We start from the raw sequence: 13,310 nt of genomic DNA, 5'->3' as shown, positions 1-13,310 counted from the left end.
ATCTGAATATCCACGTATTCCTACGATAATAGGAGAGCAGTGTCTTGCAAATTTTTTGCCATTCGGAGAACGATACCAACGATATCAATGAACATGACATCAGCCGGATTATGAGAGGTGAAAAGAGGAGACCCATAAAGTTCTAAAAAGGCTAAAAAATGTAGAGATTTATCCCGCATTTTGTAATGAAGGGAAAAAAGGCCTCTGACGAAATACCTGTTGTATGTGAAAATTTTTATTTGACTTTCCGTTCTCGGTAGGAACAGAAGGTTCTCGGTAGGTTTTGGACGACTTCAAAGATGGTTTGCAACCTTAACGTCTCTTGGTAAAATCTTGTTTGCATCGACCCTCTTGTTTATTTCACTACGCCGTCAGTCGGTAATTAGATAGAAATTATCTTGTCATGGTATCCACGTCGGTCGGACATTTAAATTTCTGGCACGTGGACTGACATGACACCGACAATGTGCGATGACTGAAGGATAATTCCGTCAACGGGATTTGAAACGTTGAAGAGGAATGGAAATGCATTGAAAGATAATGTCAGAGACATTATATCATAAAAAATATCACATCGATCGCTTGTAACATTAATTCATAATCGGGAGAAAGTGTTTTTTTTTTTATTTCTTATTAATCGATAATCATCATTAGCATTATTTTGTTACTTTGGTTGCCTGCAGCAAGGCACACCACCTTGTTTGTTATTTATTGTTTCCACATTTGCCCTCTTCGTAGGCCCGATTCAATGAATGGAAAATGAACCCAGGGCTTTCGAATCATCGTTCACGGTGAATCTGGAAGCACTTGCTGTGGTCGGAAGTGACAAGGGCCTGGTCGTGAATAACTTTTATAATAAATTAATAACATAATTTTTACGAAGATTCTGTTACGGTTGTTTATTTTTTCCTCAATCTCCAAGTAAACGGTATATCGAAAAATAAAAAAAAAAAAATATGTCAGCAATGTGTAAACTCAACGAAGCGGTTAATTGTAGAGATCCCACAGTGAAACTGTCCCATCTTTCCCACCCGCAGCCATGAGACACTTGCTGCCCCATGCGTCAACCTTAGAATCTGAATAAGTGACGTCATGGATGGAAGTCTTGTGTTGATCCAAAACTGCTAAGGGTCGAAGAGTTTTGAACGAAAAAATTCTTAGACGACCGTCCCAGCCCCCAGCGGCAAAGACTTTAGTGTCCGGCCTTATCACAACAACTGAGGTACCAGAATTTTTCAATGGTATAGTTGATTTCAGACTGATTGTATGGGCCTTGTTCAGATTAAAGGCCTATAAAGATAAAAAGAGATAAAGTTATACGCAGCATTAAATGCGTTAGGATTATACAAGTTTTTATTTTGGAATACCATACTTGTAATTTGTCTGCAACGCTGCCTACGATACCTCGCATTAAATTAACATCAAAGTCCAAGGTGAGAGCACACTCTTGGATATCGAGCCAGCTAATTATGCTCTTTTCCTTGATATCCCAAAGAGCAACTTGGCCTCCTTCGTAAGCTGCTAATACCAAAATGTTTCCTTGCAAACCGACAGGCTTAATTGACATCACTTCACCCAGGGGTGCAGGGGGTTTGCCTGACGGCAAGTTACTAGGATCCAACTTATAAACTATGTCCAGAGTCTTAAGAGAGAGAGCACCGATAACGGAATTGGGAAGAGGAATAAGGAGTGTTTGCTCGTCGGGCGACAACAGTTCACACCTGTATAAAAAAAAAAACAGTTCAACATCATTCGAAATTCTTTCAAATCTTCAAAACTGTACACCTGAATATGGTTGAAGTAAAACCTATATACCGGCAAAAACTGACGTGACCGCTCTCCAAACTCTCGTTGTGAATCCAATTCGACCCATCTGCCTTCCATATTTTGTATGTCCCTGCCTTTCCTTGTGTTACTAATGTCTCCTCTGGTAGAGCCCTCAGAGCAAGACAAGGCTCATTGCCCGCAGTGAATCTCAAGGTCTCCCGACTTTTCTGTAACATTTATATCATTGTAATCAGAGAAATTGAATCAACAGAGCATAGCCAAGTACAGTTGTTCCATACAAAACAAAACAAAATCATCAGTGGAATATGTAAAAAATCAAAACACGAAGTGTGGATAAAAGAAGAGCTGCTATAAGTAATTTTTTTTCTTTGTTTCTCTAGAAATTAAACTGAGGTAATAAGAAATTACAAAGTCAGCACATTATGGACACCAGACCTAATACCTGTAGGAACAACTGGGGGTTTGGAAAATGAATTGGAATTCCATAAAGATAGATATCTTTTGTTAGTAAGTCGAGTGCATCAGAATAAGTGCGAAATTAATGCATCCTCACCCTCAAATCCCAGATATGAACAGTCCCAGACTCAGCACCTGCATAGAGGTGTTCCACGTAGGGTGAAATCCGGAATAGAAGACTGTGTATGGGTCCGGTCTCAGCGCCTCGCAGAAGGAAAACTGGATCAGGGGGTAGAATGGCCATGTTTAAAGGAACGCAGGGTGGTGAATTTTGGTTATCGATAACAGGAGAGGTAGCGACGTATCTTAATCGATGTTATAGTAATTGCGCTTTATGTGATATTATGCATATAGTATACCTACGTAGAAGACGGGAGGCACTCGACACGTCGCGTTTGTAGTTATGTTACTATTCACTAAATTATTGAAACTAACACTTTATTTAATTAGTAATAGGCTGGGTAAACACTAGGGAGTCTACCGGGAGAAACATAAACGCAAATGTTACGAATCGAAAAGCTGTCAAACCATTTTTTTTTTTAATATTATTAATGGACGCGTCGGCAGGACCTCCCGTCTTCTATTTACAATGCGCCATTTAACAACGATCAGCTGCTACTCTTCACTTCTGATATCCCAACTACAGTTTCAAAGTTGCTCCAAAGTAAAACAACAGATGTCATACGAACCGCTGCACAAGACTGGAGACCCTAGAATACCACGAGAGTCCGTGCAAACTTTTCTCGAGTTGTCAGAACGTGCTGCCCTCTCAAATGATCCAAGATAGCGCGGCATGAAGGTTTTTAAATTTTGAAAATCGATTATCAAATACCTGCAAAAAAACCATTCATGAGCATGATTTAGCTATGAAATAATTCAACCGTGATCTAGTCTTTATTCAAAGAAATCTGTCTCTCTATCTCGCGAATACATTTATTCACAGAATCTCGATATGTTGTTTAAAGTATACGTGGGCGTGGAAATCGGCTGGAATTTGATGTTCGACAACGTCAATACTGTTGAATAATTAAATCAACCAGACGAAATTCCGCGGATACGAACGATACGCACGAAAATTAACTGCGTCGAATTGATTTGTATGTGTTACATCCACACAGGCAAGGGAAGGTCCACGCGATTTCAATTAGGGTTTGACCCTGACCATTTTGAATACGATTGAAACATTTCTTGGCGACAGCGGCGTTGTACAAGAACACCCTTGGATTTCTATTCCATTTATATATTTTAATATAATCAAGAAAAGGCGGAAAGGACAATTACACTTGAGATCTGCGAAAAAAAAAAATCTGCAACGAAAAAGCTATTTTATTCCGATTACTTCCGGATTAAATTCATCGCAGAACCTTTTTTTTCTATTTGTTTGTTAACGAAGACTTGAAAATTATTCTTCATCGTGCGACATAAATTTTTACAGTTATAAATTCATTGATTTCTTCTTTCTCGTTTATTTTTTGAAAACATTGATTTTTGATTGTCGAAAATTTTCAAATTTCTGAATAAAGAAAATACAAAAAATAGTGCGTATATTGTTATTATTAAACATTGATATGGTAAAAACATATGATATAATATATGTACATGATGTAGCACGTATACGATATTTGCTTATACGTACCATATACCGTCCTGGTGCCCAAAGGGGATGTATTAAAATATATCCCCTGGATATTCGGAGCAACGGGGGAAAATGTCCATAACGTCTTCGTCTTATCCGCATGCCCTTCGACATTCCACCGTATCTCCGCTGAGCTTTCTCTATTTATTTTTTTATTTTTTTATTTTTTTATTTTCTTTCTTCAGAAAAGTAATCCTTCAGAATATCTCTGGATCCTAAGGAAATATGAATAAATACATGTAATATGGCTCGACTTTATTTATTTTCACTTTGTGTCGTCGCATATATATACAATCATGAATCTTATCCGTATCATAATTATATCAGAGAAAACAACTGCTTGGACCAGGAATTATAATTAACCATTTACAACATCGTTGATAAAACAAGAAGCGGTGTATACTGTGCAGAAATAAGCAACAAAGAAAAATTCAACAAAAAGGACGGATAAAAAAAAAATACCCACGACCACACAATTGTGTGTGTTTTTTTTTCAATACCTCAAGGTAGCAACAACACAAATAACAACTGATAAAAAATGAAAATAATGAAAATAAGAAGGTATATGAGAAAGAAAAATAAATGAACAACGCGACATTGTATTGACCCTGGAAGAGCAAAAGAAAAATGAAAAACTAAAATAAAATACAAGAAGAGTTGATAAATAAAATAAAAGATAAAGACCAGGAGAAAGCAGGGAAGAAGAATGAGAGAATTGAGTGAATTCTATGGCGGTAGGCGTGCGTATATAGGGTGTCCCATTTTCATGGAAGTTTGGAAAGCCTCGAGAACGATTCTTCGTATTTAAAAATGGTTCAGATCGAGGTTCAAAGGATCCAAGGAGCCTGTAAAATGGTGAAATCAGTTCAAGATTCTGAGAGAAAATCAAATTCTATTTTTAAAAAAAGGTCGAGTTTGGATGTCTCGAAAGAAGTGTGCCTCTGGTCTCGAGCCGGATTTCATCATTTTTAACCCCCTTTGAAAACACTGCATCTTTGATCTCCCGTCTCGTTTCTATCTGAAAATCATTGTCTAAAAATTTCGAACTCGTTTCCGAGTCGATCGCCAATTTTTATTTAAACAGGTCACCTTGTATAGGTTAGTTATATGGTAGTTTGAAAACCTCAGTAGAAAGGATTCCCGAGGGTAGTTAGAGGGTATAAGTATGTGTACCTATTCTCGTTCAATCCAAAGAGATTCTGTGAGGGCGAACTGGTAGGTAATTGGTTGGTCGGTTACAATCTCTTCTCCAAATCTCTGCACCTGAGTATAAGATGATAAATATATAAGATATGTACCTAATAGCATATACTTCAGTAGCTTTCTTTAACGCAAATATATACAAATATTACATGTTCCACAAATAAAACAATTAGATGATAAAAATATACCCATAATTATGATATATATTCTTGAAGAATTAGAAAGTATACACGCGCATATAATTTATACCACATTAATTTCCCTTTTATTGTCATCAGGAACCCTCGATATTTTAAGATTAGAGACTCGCCACCCCCATCGTCAAGACCGACCGCCATGGCTCTTTATATAAAAATGGGGCATTCCTCGTAAACTCCAGCTGGTTCTGACACTCTACTTTTTTATTTTTTTTTTTTTATTTCGCGTCACACGAGCACCTCGGAAACCCAAAAAAAAAAAAAATCTAGTCCGCTTTGAACTTTTTTTTCCAGTCGATACCGACCTTCTCATTTCTCAATTCTCACTCCATGGCATTATGAAAATACCGTATATGTATTCAATTTCAATTAATCTGTAAAAAAGAAAAGCGATAAGGTGTACGACAAAAGATGTTCTACTACTCATGATTATTCGGGGAATTTAAAACACATCAATCATTCATAATGGAATCAATGTGAATATTTTCCGATCCGTTCGAAAATCTGCGTCTGGAAGTTTCTCATTTTCGAAAAAAATATACGTCATCAAGTACATGGAATCGAGGAAAGGAAATGCTGTTTAAAAGATGAAACAAAAATAATTATTCACATTTTCTCGGATCGCGATTACCGTTTGAAAAAATGAAACGGCAACGGGGGAAAAAAGAAGCAAAATGGTGGAATTCAAATGGTCGTTGCGTTGGCATGGAATGCCCCATACACACGCATATATACCTATACATTTACTTCGTATAGACGGTGTGAGGTTATTGATATGTTTGTCCACGGTCTTGCAGCAGTGGGGGGAGCTAATGACGTCTCAATTATCTTAATCGCGCCCCATGGCAATCCAGGTGAGAAGACCAGGTGAATGCTGATAGGATATCCCGTCGTTTTTTTCCTCTTCTCTTCGCCCTCCTTTCATTATCTTTACTTTTTTTCCCTTCCATTCATCTAACCTTTCTACTCTATATACAGCCGGTACACTCTTTCTCAATTCTTCCGCATCATCAACACTTTCCTCTCCATTATATCTGTAATGAAAAGAGACTGTGCGAGGAGAAAAGAAGAAGGAACAAAAACAGTCGGCTGCAATTAAGCCGCGTAACAAATGAAGTTCGAAGAAATGTTCGTGTACATTGTATTATTTTTTCATTGTATCTTACTTTTATTTTTAGGGGTTGAAAAGAAGATCGGAGTTTGTTAACTTTGGCCTGTAACCCTAAACTTATTCCAATTAGAATATCGAAAATGAAACGGTGAGAATTTTTTTCAAATGTTTTCGGTGTACTCTACTCGACGCTGCAGGACGAGGGAAATTGCCTCGAGTAATCAAGTTGGAAATTCGGTAAGCGCAGCTGCGACTTTGGAAATTTTTGTTATTCGTTCGTTCTCCAAAGACAATTGGTTTTTCTTCTCGAAAGCTATTAACTTTTTAAGTGGTGAGACTTGAGGCATTCGCTTAAAAAAATAATGTTCAAGTCGAACCACCCTCATGCATATTATGTTTTAATATATACATAGGTATAGGTGATAAACGCGATTCGGCTGTCGGAATTTTCTATATATGAAGAAACTTTTACCCCTATATTATATACCTGCCTATGTACCGTGATATATATCTATGTACCCTTATAGATATATATATATTATATAATCCTCTGACGTCATTCTCGCGTGCTTAAACGTTGAGACCGGATCGTTCGGGCAGTTTGAACCGTCTAATTCCGTCTAGAATTTCGAAGTATTCGCTCCCCTTAATTTTTATTTATTTATTTATATATATATTTATTTATTGCGTTCGTTACGTTTTTTTTTTTTCTTCTATTATTTTCTCTGCCACATCTACCCCTGAGATATAATTTAATATTAGGCGTATTTCGGGTTTATAAATACCCCGATAAATATATACATTTACATAAACATATATATATATACCGTTCAATCGTATGCGAATTGCGTTATACCTACGTTTTAACTTTATCTCACCCTTTGATAAGCGTGGAAGAAATAAATAAAAAATCTGATGCCGAGTTGTGAAGCTGATGTACCGCAACGCCGTACGTGATATGACGAAATGTTCCGCAAAATTGAGTAGTCGATAAATGAAAAGAGATAAGAGAGAAGGGAAGAAAAAATGTGTTCGAGAACAAAAAAACAAAATGGTGGCTAGAGGGGGTGAAATTCGGTGACTTTGCCTCATTACTCCTAGATACATGGGGTGCGGGTGGTATGTACGGTGTGAATAAAATTTTGTTTTATAAAGATGATAAAAAAGCTTTTCGAGATACTTCAGTTTCAACGTAACGCGCGGAGGGAGTAAGTATAACTGAAAGAAGCTGACGTCGGGTGAAAGAAGAGAGAGAAAAGGTAGATAAAAATATACCATAACAACAACGCGGAAAACGAACTGAAGCAGAGAAGATCTGCGGAGAAACTAGCGAAAACCCTTCGCACCGGGCGAGCCTAAGGAAACCCAAAACTTTCACATACATATATGTATGTATGGGTATGTATATACGCGCATACATGCAAGAAAGATTTTCAGAAAACAGCCCCGTTCTATGTATCTTTGTATATCTATGATAACCCCATGTATGAAACATTCAAAGATTTAACCCCCGCGGACTGTAGTTTCTTTTTTTTTTCTTTTTTTTTTTTTTTTCTCTCCACCTTACAATTACACTTCTATTTTCAGTTCCGTGAAACTCGGCGAATATACATCATATGTATAACGCAGTATAACGGCGGATAAAATAAAATCTGTATTTTTGCTTTGTACAAGTTTTTTTCACATTAATCAGATACGACATTTTAAAATGGTATTACGAGATTGCAAACGTAAATATATATTTATACGTAATCTGTGGGTATACGTAATTTATATACCCGAAGATCTTTAATGAAATCTAACCCGTGTACGGTATAGTGGTTTTTTAATTATAAAATACTATACGTAAACCACGAACCTCTAATAATAGGAGGCGTATCTTCGATGGTATAGGTGCGTGTATAATGTAATTACAGATATCTGAGGAAATTCTTTTAAATTTAGCGCGGCCAATTTTCAGTTTTTATTTTTTTTTCTTCCTATTTCGCTCATTTTTTCGCCTATAGCATACGTATACATATCTACATCACGCACACACACACCTACACCTACGTCAGAGCCCGCCACACATCGACTGCCGTATTAATAACAAATGGTCGAACCCAACAAACGAACGAGCTAATAAAATAATACACGGAAGGACTGCTCGTTATCTTAATTAATAAAATAAACTTTAAACGTTAAATAAAGTCTTGCTCATTATGGATCGCTACGTCCATATACGTATACACCCATATTCACATATATTACTGTGATATAAGGTGCATGTCGAGGGTGTGTCGTGTTCAGCGGGTCATAATTGCCCTCTTTTCTCTTTTCTCTTCCTCCGCCTGCGCCTCTCGCGCCCTTCATCCTTTCTCTTCCCGTAATTAGTCACCGCATAGTGTGACACGGACTTATTCGACCGTTGCAGACTTTTGCTCTCGCCTCGACTATAGTAGTAGTAGTAGTAGTAGTTGGTGGCATGCGACGGAGGGCGTGAAGGTCCCCGTCGCGCGGCGTCAGGGAGACGGAAAAAAGATTCGGGTATCGGCGGAGGGAATTTACTTCCGAAGTACCGTAATGCTCTTGTATCTCCCGAGTCTCCGTGTACAAGAGTTCCGCCTACCCGTCTTACCTACACGTGATCGTACGGCGTAAACAAGTCGAGACCTTTACGCGGGTCACCGTGTATATTACCCACCATGCATATATAGCGATGACGCGCGAGCATACCTTTTTCTTTTCGCAACGAAGAATGCGGTTTTTTCTTTTCCTTTCTTTTTTTGTTTTTTTTTCTCTTACTTTTTCCTCTCCCTCCCTTTGATGTCTTCTTTTTTTTCTCGAATTTTCTTCTTATAAAGTTGAGAAATGAAGAGAAAATAAAAAAAAAAAAAAGGATACCAAAAACAAAACAACCAATTTCTATTTACCATTAACGTAATTTTTGGTAGAAATGGATTCTGTTCGCGTAACGCAGGGGTGTTTTTTTTTTTCTCTTTCTTGGAAAACTTGTCATAATTCACAGGAGGCTTGCATCAGCCTGACGAAATAAATATCTTTTTCAATTTTGACGATTACAAATGGTGCTTCGATACTATTTTTTATATTCTTTTATTTCTCTTTTTTTTACGGGTGATACGATACGTAACGTAACGCCACATGCCACATTTGATGAATATAATTTAGTACACATCAGCGTGGATCAATAATTTACGTTTTCAATAAGGTTATAGCCGCGGATACGGAACGATAGAGACATAACTCTATAAAGACGGTAGCTAGACGACGATATATTTTGGCCAAGAGGTAGACGTCGTTCTAAATACGGAGGATAACGCTCTTTACATACCGCAAGGAAATTATTAATTCACTGAAAGCATATCGTCGCGATAACGTATATTTAATATACCCCGTGTCCCAGAGTTTGCATCGCGGTATTTCTGGTCGGCTGCCGTTAGGCGCCATCTTCCCTGTAGCGCCGCGTCCATTCAGGGGGCTCTAGTTTGACTCACGATCGGCGTTCGTAAGCGTAAGCCCGGCGCAAGACGCCAGGCGACAAACGTACCGCGGTACAAACACGTTGGGACACATGGTATACACCATGCACAATATAAAGGAAAGCTAATGAAGCAGAACTGACGATTCTAACAAAACATACCAAATTGAATATCGTTGTCTTTGACAGGTGAAAAGAACGAATTAGCTCGTCCAATGGAAACGATTGTTCACTGAAATTATTCATGTTTCGATAACATGATAAAAAAAAAAATTCCTAAGAATTGTTTCTTAGTTCGTATCTTGTTCGTTTCATTTTCATTTTATCTTTGTAACTAATTTCTTTGATGTCTGTTACTTTTCTCCGTTTTTTTTTTTTATTGTTTTTTTTTTTTTTTTTTTGCTATTTTATTCTTAACAAGATTAGTTTTAAGCAGTCTAGCGATGGAAACGTTCTATAGTCCGATAATCTTCATTTATTCCGAGGAAACTTTTTGATCGTTATAAAAAGAAATACCTCTGATGTAGAAGAGATAAAGCTGGAAACGGTTAAATGAATCCGATGAACATTGCCGCAATTTTTCTCCAAAATTTAAGATCGCCCAATCTTTGCTAATTCTTCAGACGATTTCGCAAGATTTTGGGGTGAGAGAACACCAAAGACTTTGCTAATTCTTCAGACGATTCCAAAGGATTCTGGGGGATAAAAAACACCAAAGACTACAGTCTTCGCTGATTCTTCGGACGATTTTTGGAAGATTTTTAGGGTGGAAAAAATAATGTGCAAAAAAAACAATATGGATTCGTTAAACTTTTGGTAAATAAAGCAAAAAAAAAAAAAACCTTGCCCACACACGCTTTTCTCCCATTTACTAATATGAAAACTTCACTCACGTGACTTGTAACTATGTATTATTTTTTTTTGAATGAATTTTTCTTTTTCTTTCGCTTTTTCATCGCATGGATGACAATGAGAAAAATATGCGAACCGTGTGACGAAAAGATGAAAGTGTTACGTACAATTGAGCTTCTCCACGTGCAGCGTTATATCCACTCTGAAATTTATCGAACATTTCTAGAATAGTTCGAGCAAAATATCCAGCGTCAGCGAATTATTAGAATAGTTTGACTTGACGCCAGAATTTAACCGAGCGCACACGCAGCCTTCCGCTGCAGCATAGAACTTGAGAGTAATCTTTGATTAACTTGAAGTCAGCGTACCACCTGGACCAAATATTACGGTAAAAGATGTTCCTTCGCATTTTACCCACTTACATTATAAGCAGTGAGTTGAACTCGTTGCAAATCATGCGTAAATTATATTATCTGGCACTCGTCCTGATCGAAAAATAGATATGGTCAAAATGAGGACGACGAACTACGTCAGGACGTGGAAACTCGAGTTCCAAAATATTGATGTTAAAAGTTGAAAGAATTGAGAATTGGAAGAAAAATATTTGAAATAACATATCCCGTACAATTTCACGAAAAAAAAGAGATCTTCGCCCGGGTTCGGATTCTGGAGCTGAAAATACATCGGAATAGAATTTCGATTTTTGGTTCCTGAAAGATCGAGAAAAAATCAGAATAACGCCCCAACGAAACGCGGGGCGCGCGTGTTAAAGATTTCCTCCAATTTTTCATTTTTCATTTTTCATTTTTCTCGAACCCCGCGACGATGATGAATTATCGGTTGCCGCTTGGTTATTCGTTCGGTGCGATAAAAAATGAAGCACTAGTTACAGGTTAGGACCATAAATTTCGACCTATAAATTAGATTTTGTTGATTTTTTATTTATTTTCTATTCTTTTCACTTCCTCTATTTTTCACACGTTTCAAAGGACCCCCGGCTAACTTTATTTATACCACGCGTACCGAATGTTCGATGGAAGAAGCAGGAAGAAATTGAAAAAAAAAAAAAAAAAAAAAAAAATAAGGGAAGAAATAAGATTACCAGAGCCAAAATGCGACAAAAACAGGAGCGCGTGTACAGAAGTTCCCGGGCAGCGTGCTTGCGACCTTCACCTGGTGGCCCATTTTCACCTTTACCCCTACAACATCATATTGTCATCCCGTAGAAGATCCTCGCCCATCTTATACATAGTAAACTTTAGTACATATGTATATAGAGTACACATAGGTGCGCATACATATACTGCACGAATATACGTATTATATATATATATATGTATATGTATACACAGATGCCAAAGTGGCTAGAAACGAGTGCATACTGCGAATTGTCTAGAATGAAGAACAGAAAGTCGAAAGAAAGGAGAGATTGTATAAAAACGCTCGGACAATCGTCTGAAAATGTTCAAAGGAATCGCATCGGCGGCACGAGGTTGTATTTCCGGGGCGGGCGTCTCGTTAGGATTTTCGTTATAGTTTCGTCGGATCGTGTCGAATCGTTGGTACGTGTGTATTTTCTCTCATTTCACTGATCGATGAGAAGTAAACCGAAAAAAAAAAAAAAAAAGGGGAAAGAAAAAAACAAGATAAAAGGTGTATAATCTTGGCGGTGTGTCGTAGAGAGGGGTGGCGGGGGGGGGGGGGGGGGGGGGAGAGAATATATAAGAGAGAAGGGGTAGTTTGGTTTGCTTATCGACCCGGTGGCTGCAACCTGTAGAACCTGCGAGGTGTGCGCTTTAACCTTTATATACTCTGTGTGCGTGCGCTTGTGTGTATACGTATGTATATATGTATATACTCATCCTAGGTGTACGGTGTATATATATATATATGTATTTCGTATACACGCGTGCGTATGTACTGAAACATTATGTGACGCTTCCCTTGACCGTTTGTATCTTGCTCGTATTATGTATACCTACGTACGGACGTAAAATATCGCCACCGCCCCGCGCGCGCCAGATTTTCCATGCCCTTTTAGCCACCCATCCCCCTAGATGGCTATAATTCAAAAACGGGAACTCAATAATAATACGACGTAAGAACCCTTTGAAAAGTTCTAACAGGAAACTAACGGCGTCGATACCCATCTTGATCACGATATTCCAAAATTTATTCGAAGATACCGAAATTAATTTCTCAGGATTTTCTGTTCTCAAGATCTTTTGTTTCGCGACGAACAATGAAACTACGATTGCAGCGATGGAGAGGGGGAAGGGGGCCGGAAATGAAAACATTTATCAAGGTTTATCAACTTGGATTTTTATTTTATTTTATTTTATTTTTTTTTGAACGTAACTTCATATAATCTGTAATTCGTATTTTCTAATAACAAGAAAAACGATAGGCGATAGGTACTCCGTCCGACTAGTTTCTTCGATATTCCCACGTCAATTGTTTAACGACCTGGTCGGAGATTATTCCGATAACGATGACGATGATTCGGTGGAGCAGAGGATGACTATATTAATTTGTATGGTTAAACTATTACTAAGAATCGTCGGATTAGTCATAAACTATAAAGTTGAT

At 37.7% G+C, this 13,310-nt stretch overlaps 1 protein-coding gene across 1 annotated transcript; it reads right to left on the bottom strand.

Moving 5' to 3' along the window:
- Nucleotides 1-884: 884 nt before the first annotated feature.
- On the bottom strand, nt 885-2,864 carry LOC105689339 (guanine nucleotide-binding protein subunit beta-like protein 1). The gene is made up of 4 exons (XM_012406255.3): nt 2,342-2,864; nt 1,816-1,994; nt 1,373-1,721; nt 885-1,290 (listed from the first exon to the last, which is right to left on the bottom strand). Exons 1-4 carry the CDS (start codon nt 2,486-2,488, stop codon nt 988-990), a joined length of 978 nt encoding a protein of 325 aa, XP_012261678.2. The 5' UTR covers nt 2,489-2,864; the 3' UTR covers nt 885-987.
- Nucleotides 2,865-13,310: the final 10,446 nt, after the last annotated feature.

This window comes from Athalia rosae, chromosome 2, assembly GCF_917208135.1.
Source record: "Athalia rosae chromosome 2, iyAthRosa1.1, whole genome shotgun sequence".
Classification (NCBI taxonomy): domain Eukaryota; kingdom Metazoa; phylum Arthropoda; class Insecta; order Hymenoptera; family Athaliidae; genus Athalia; species Athalia rosae.
Note: the sequence above shows the minus strand (reverse complement) of the source record. Positions and strands in the feature narration are given on the sequence as shown.

What these genes read in the sequence shown, in the direction of transcription:
- LOC105689339 (XM_012406255.3), bottom strand. Translation starts at nt 2,488, where the DNA reads ATGGCCATTCTACCCCCTGATCCAGTTTTCCTTCTGCGAGGCGCTGAG. An exon ending in GGTCACGTCAGTTTTTGCCG is followed by an intron (nt 1,722 to 1,815) that starts GTATATAGGTTT and finishes TTTTTTATACAG; the next exon opens with GTGTGAACTGTTGTCGCCCG. An exon ending in GCGTTGCAGACAAATTACAA is followed by an intron (nt 1,291 to 1,372) that starts GTATGGTATTCC and finishes TTATCTTTATAG; the next exon opens with GCCTTTAATCTGAACAAGGC.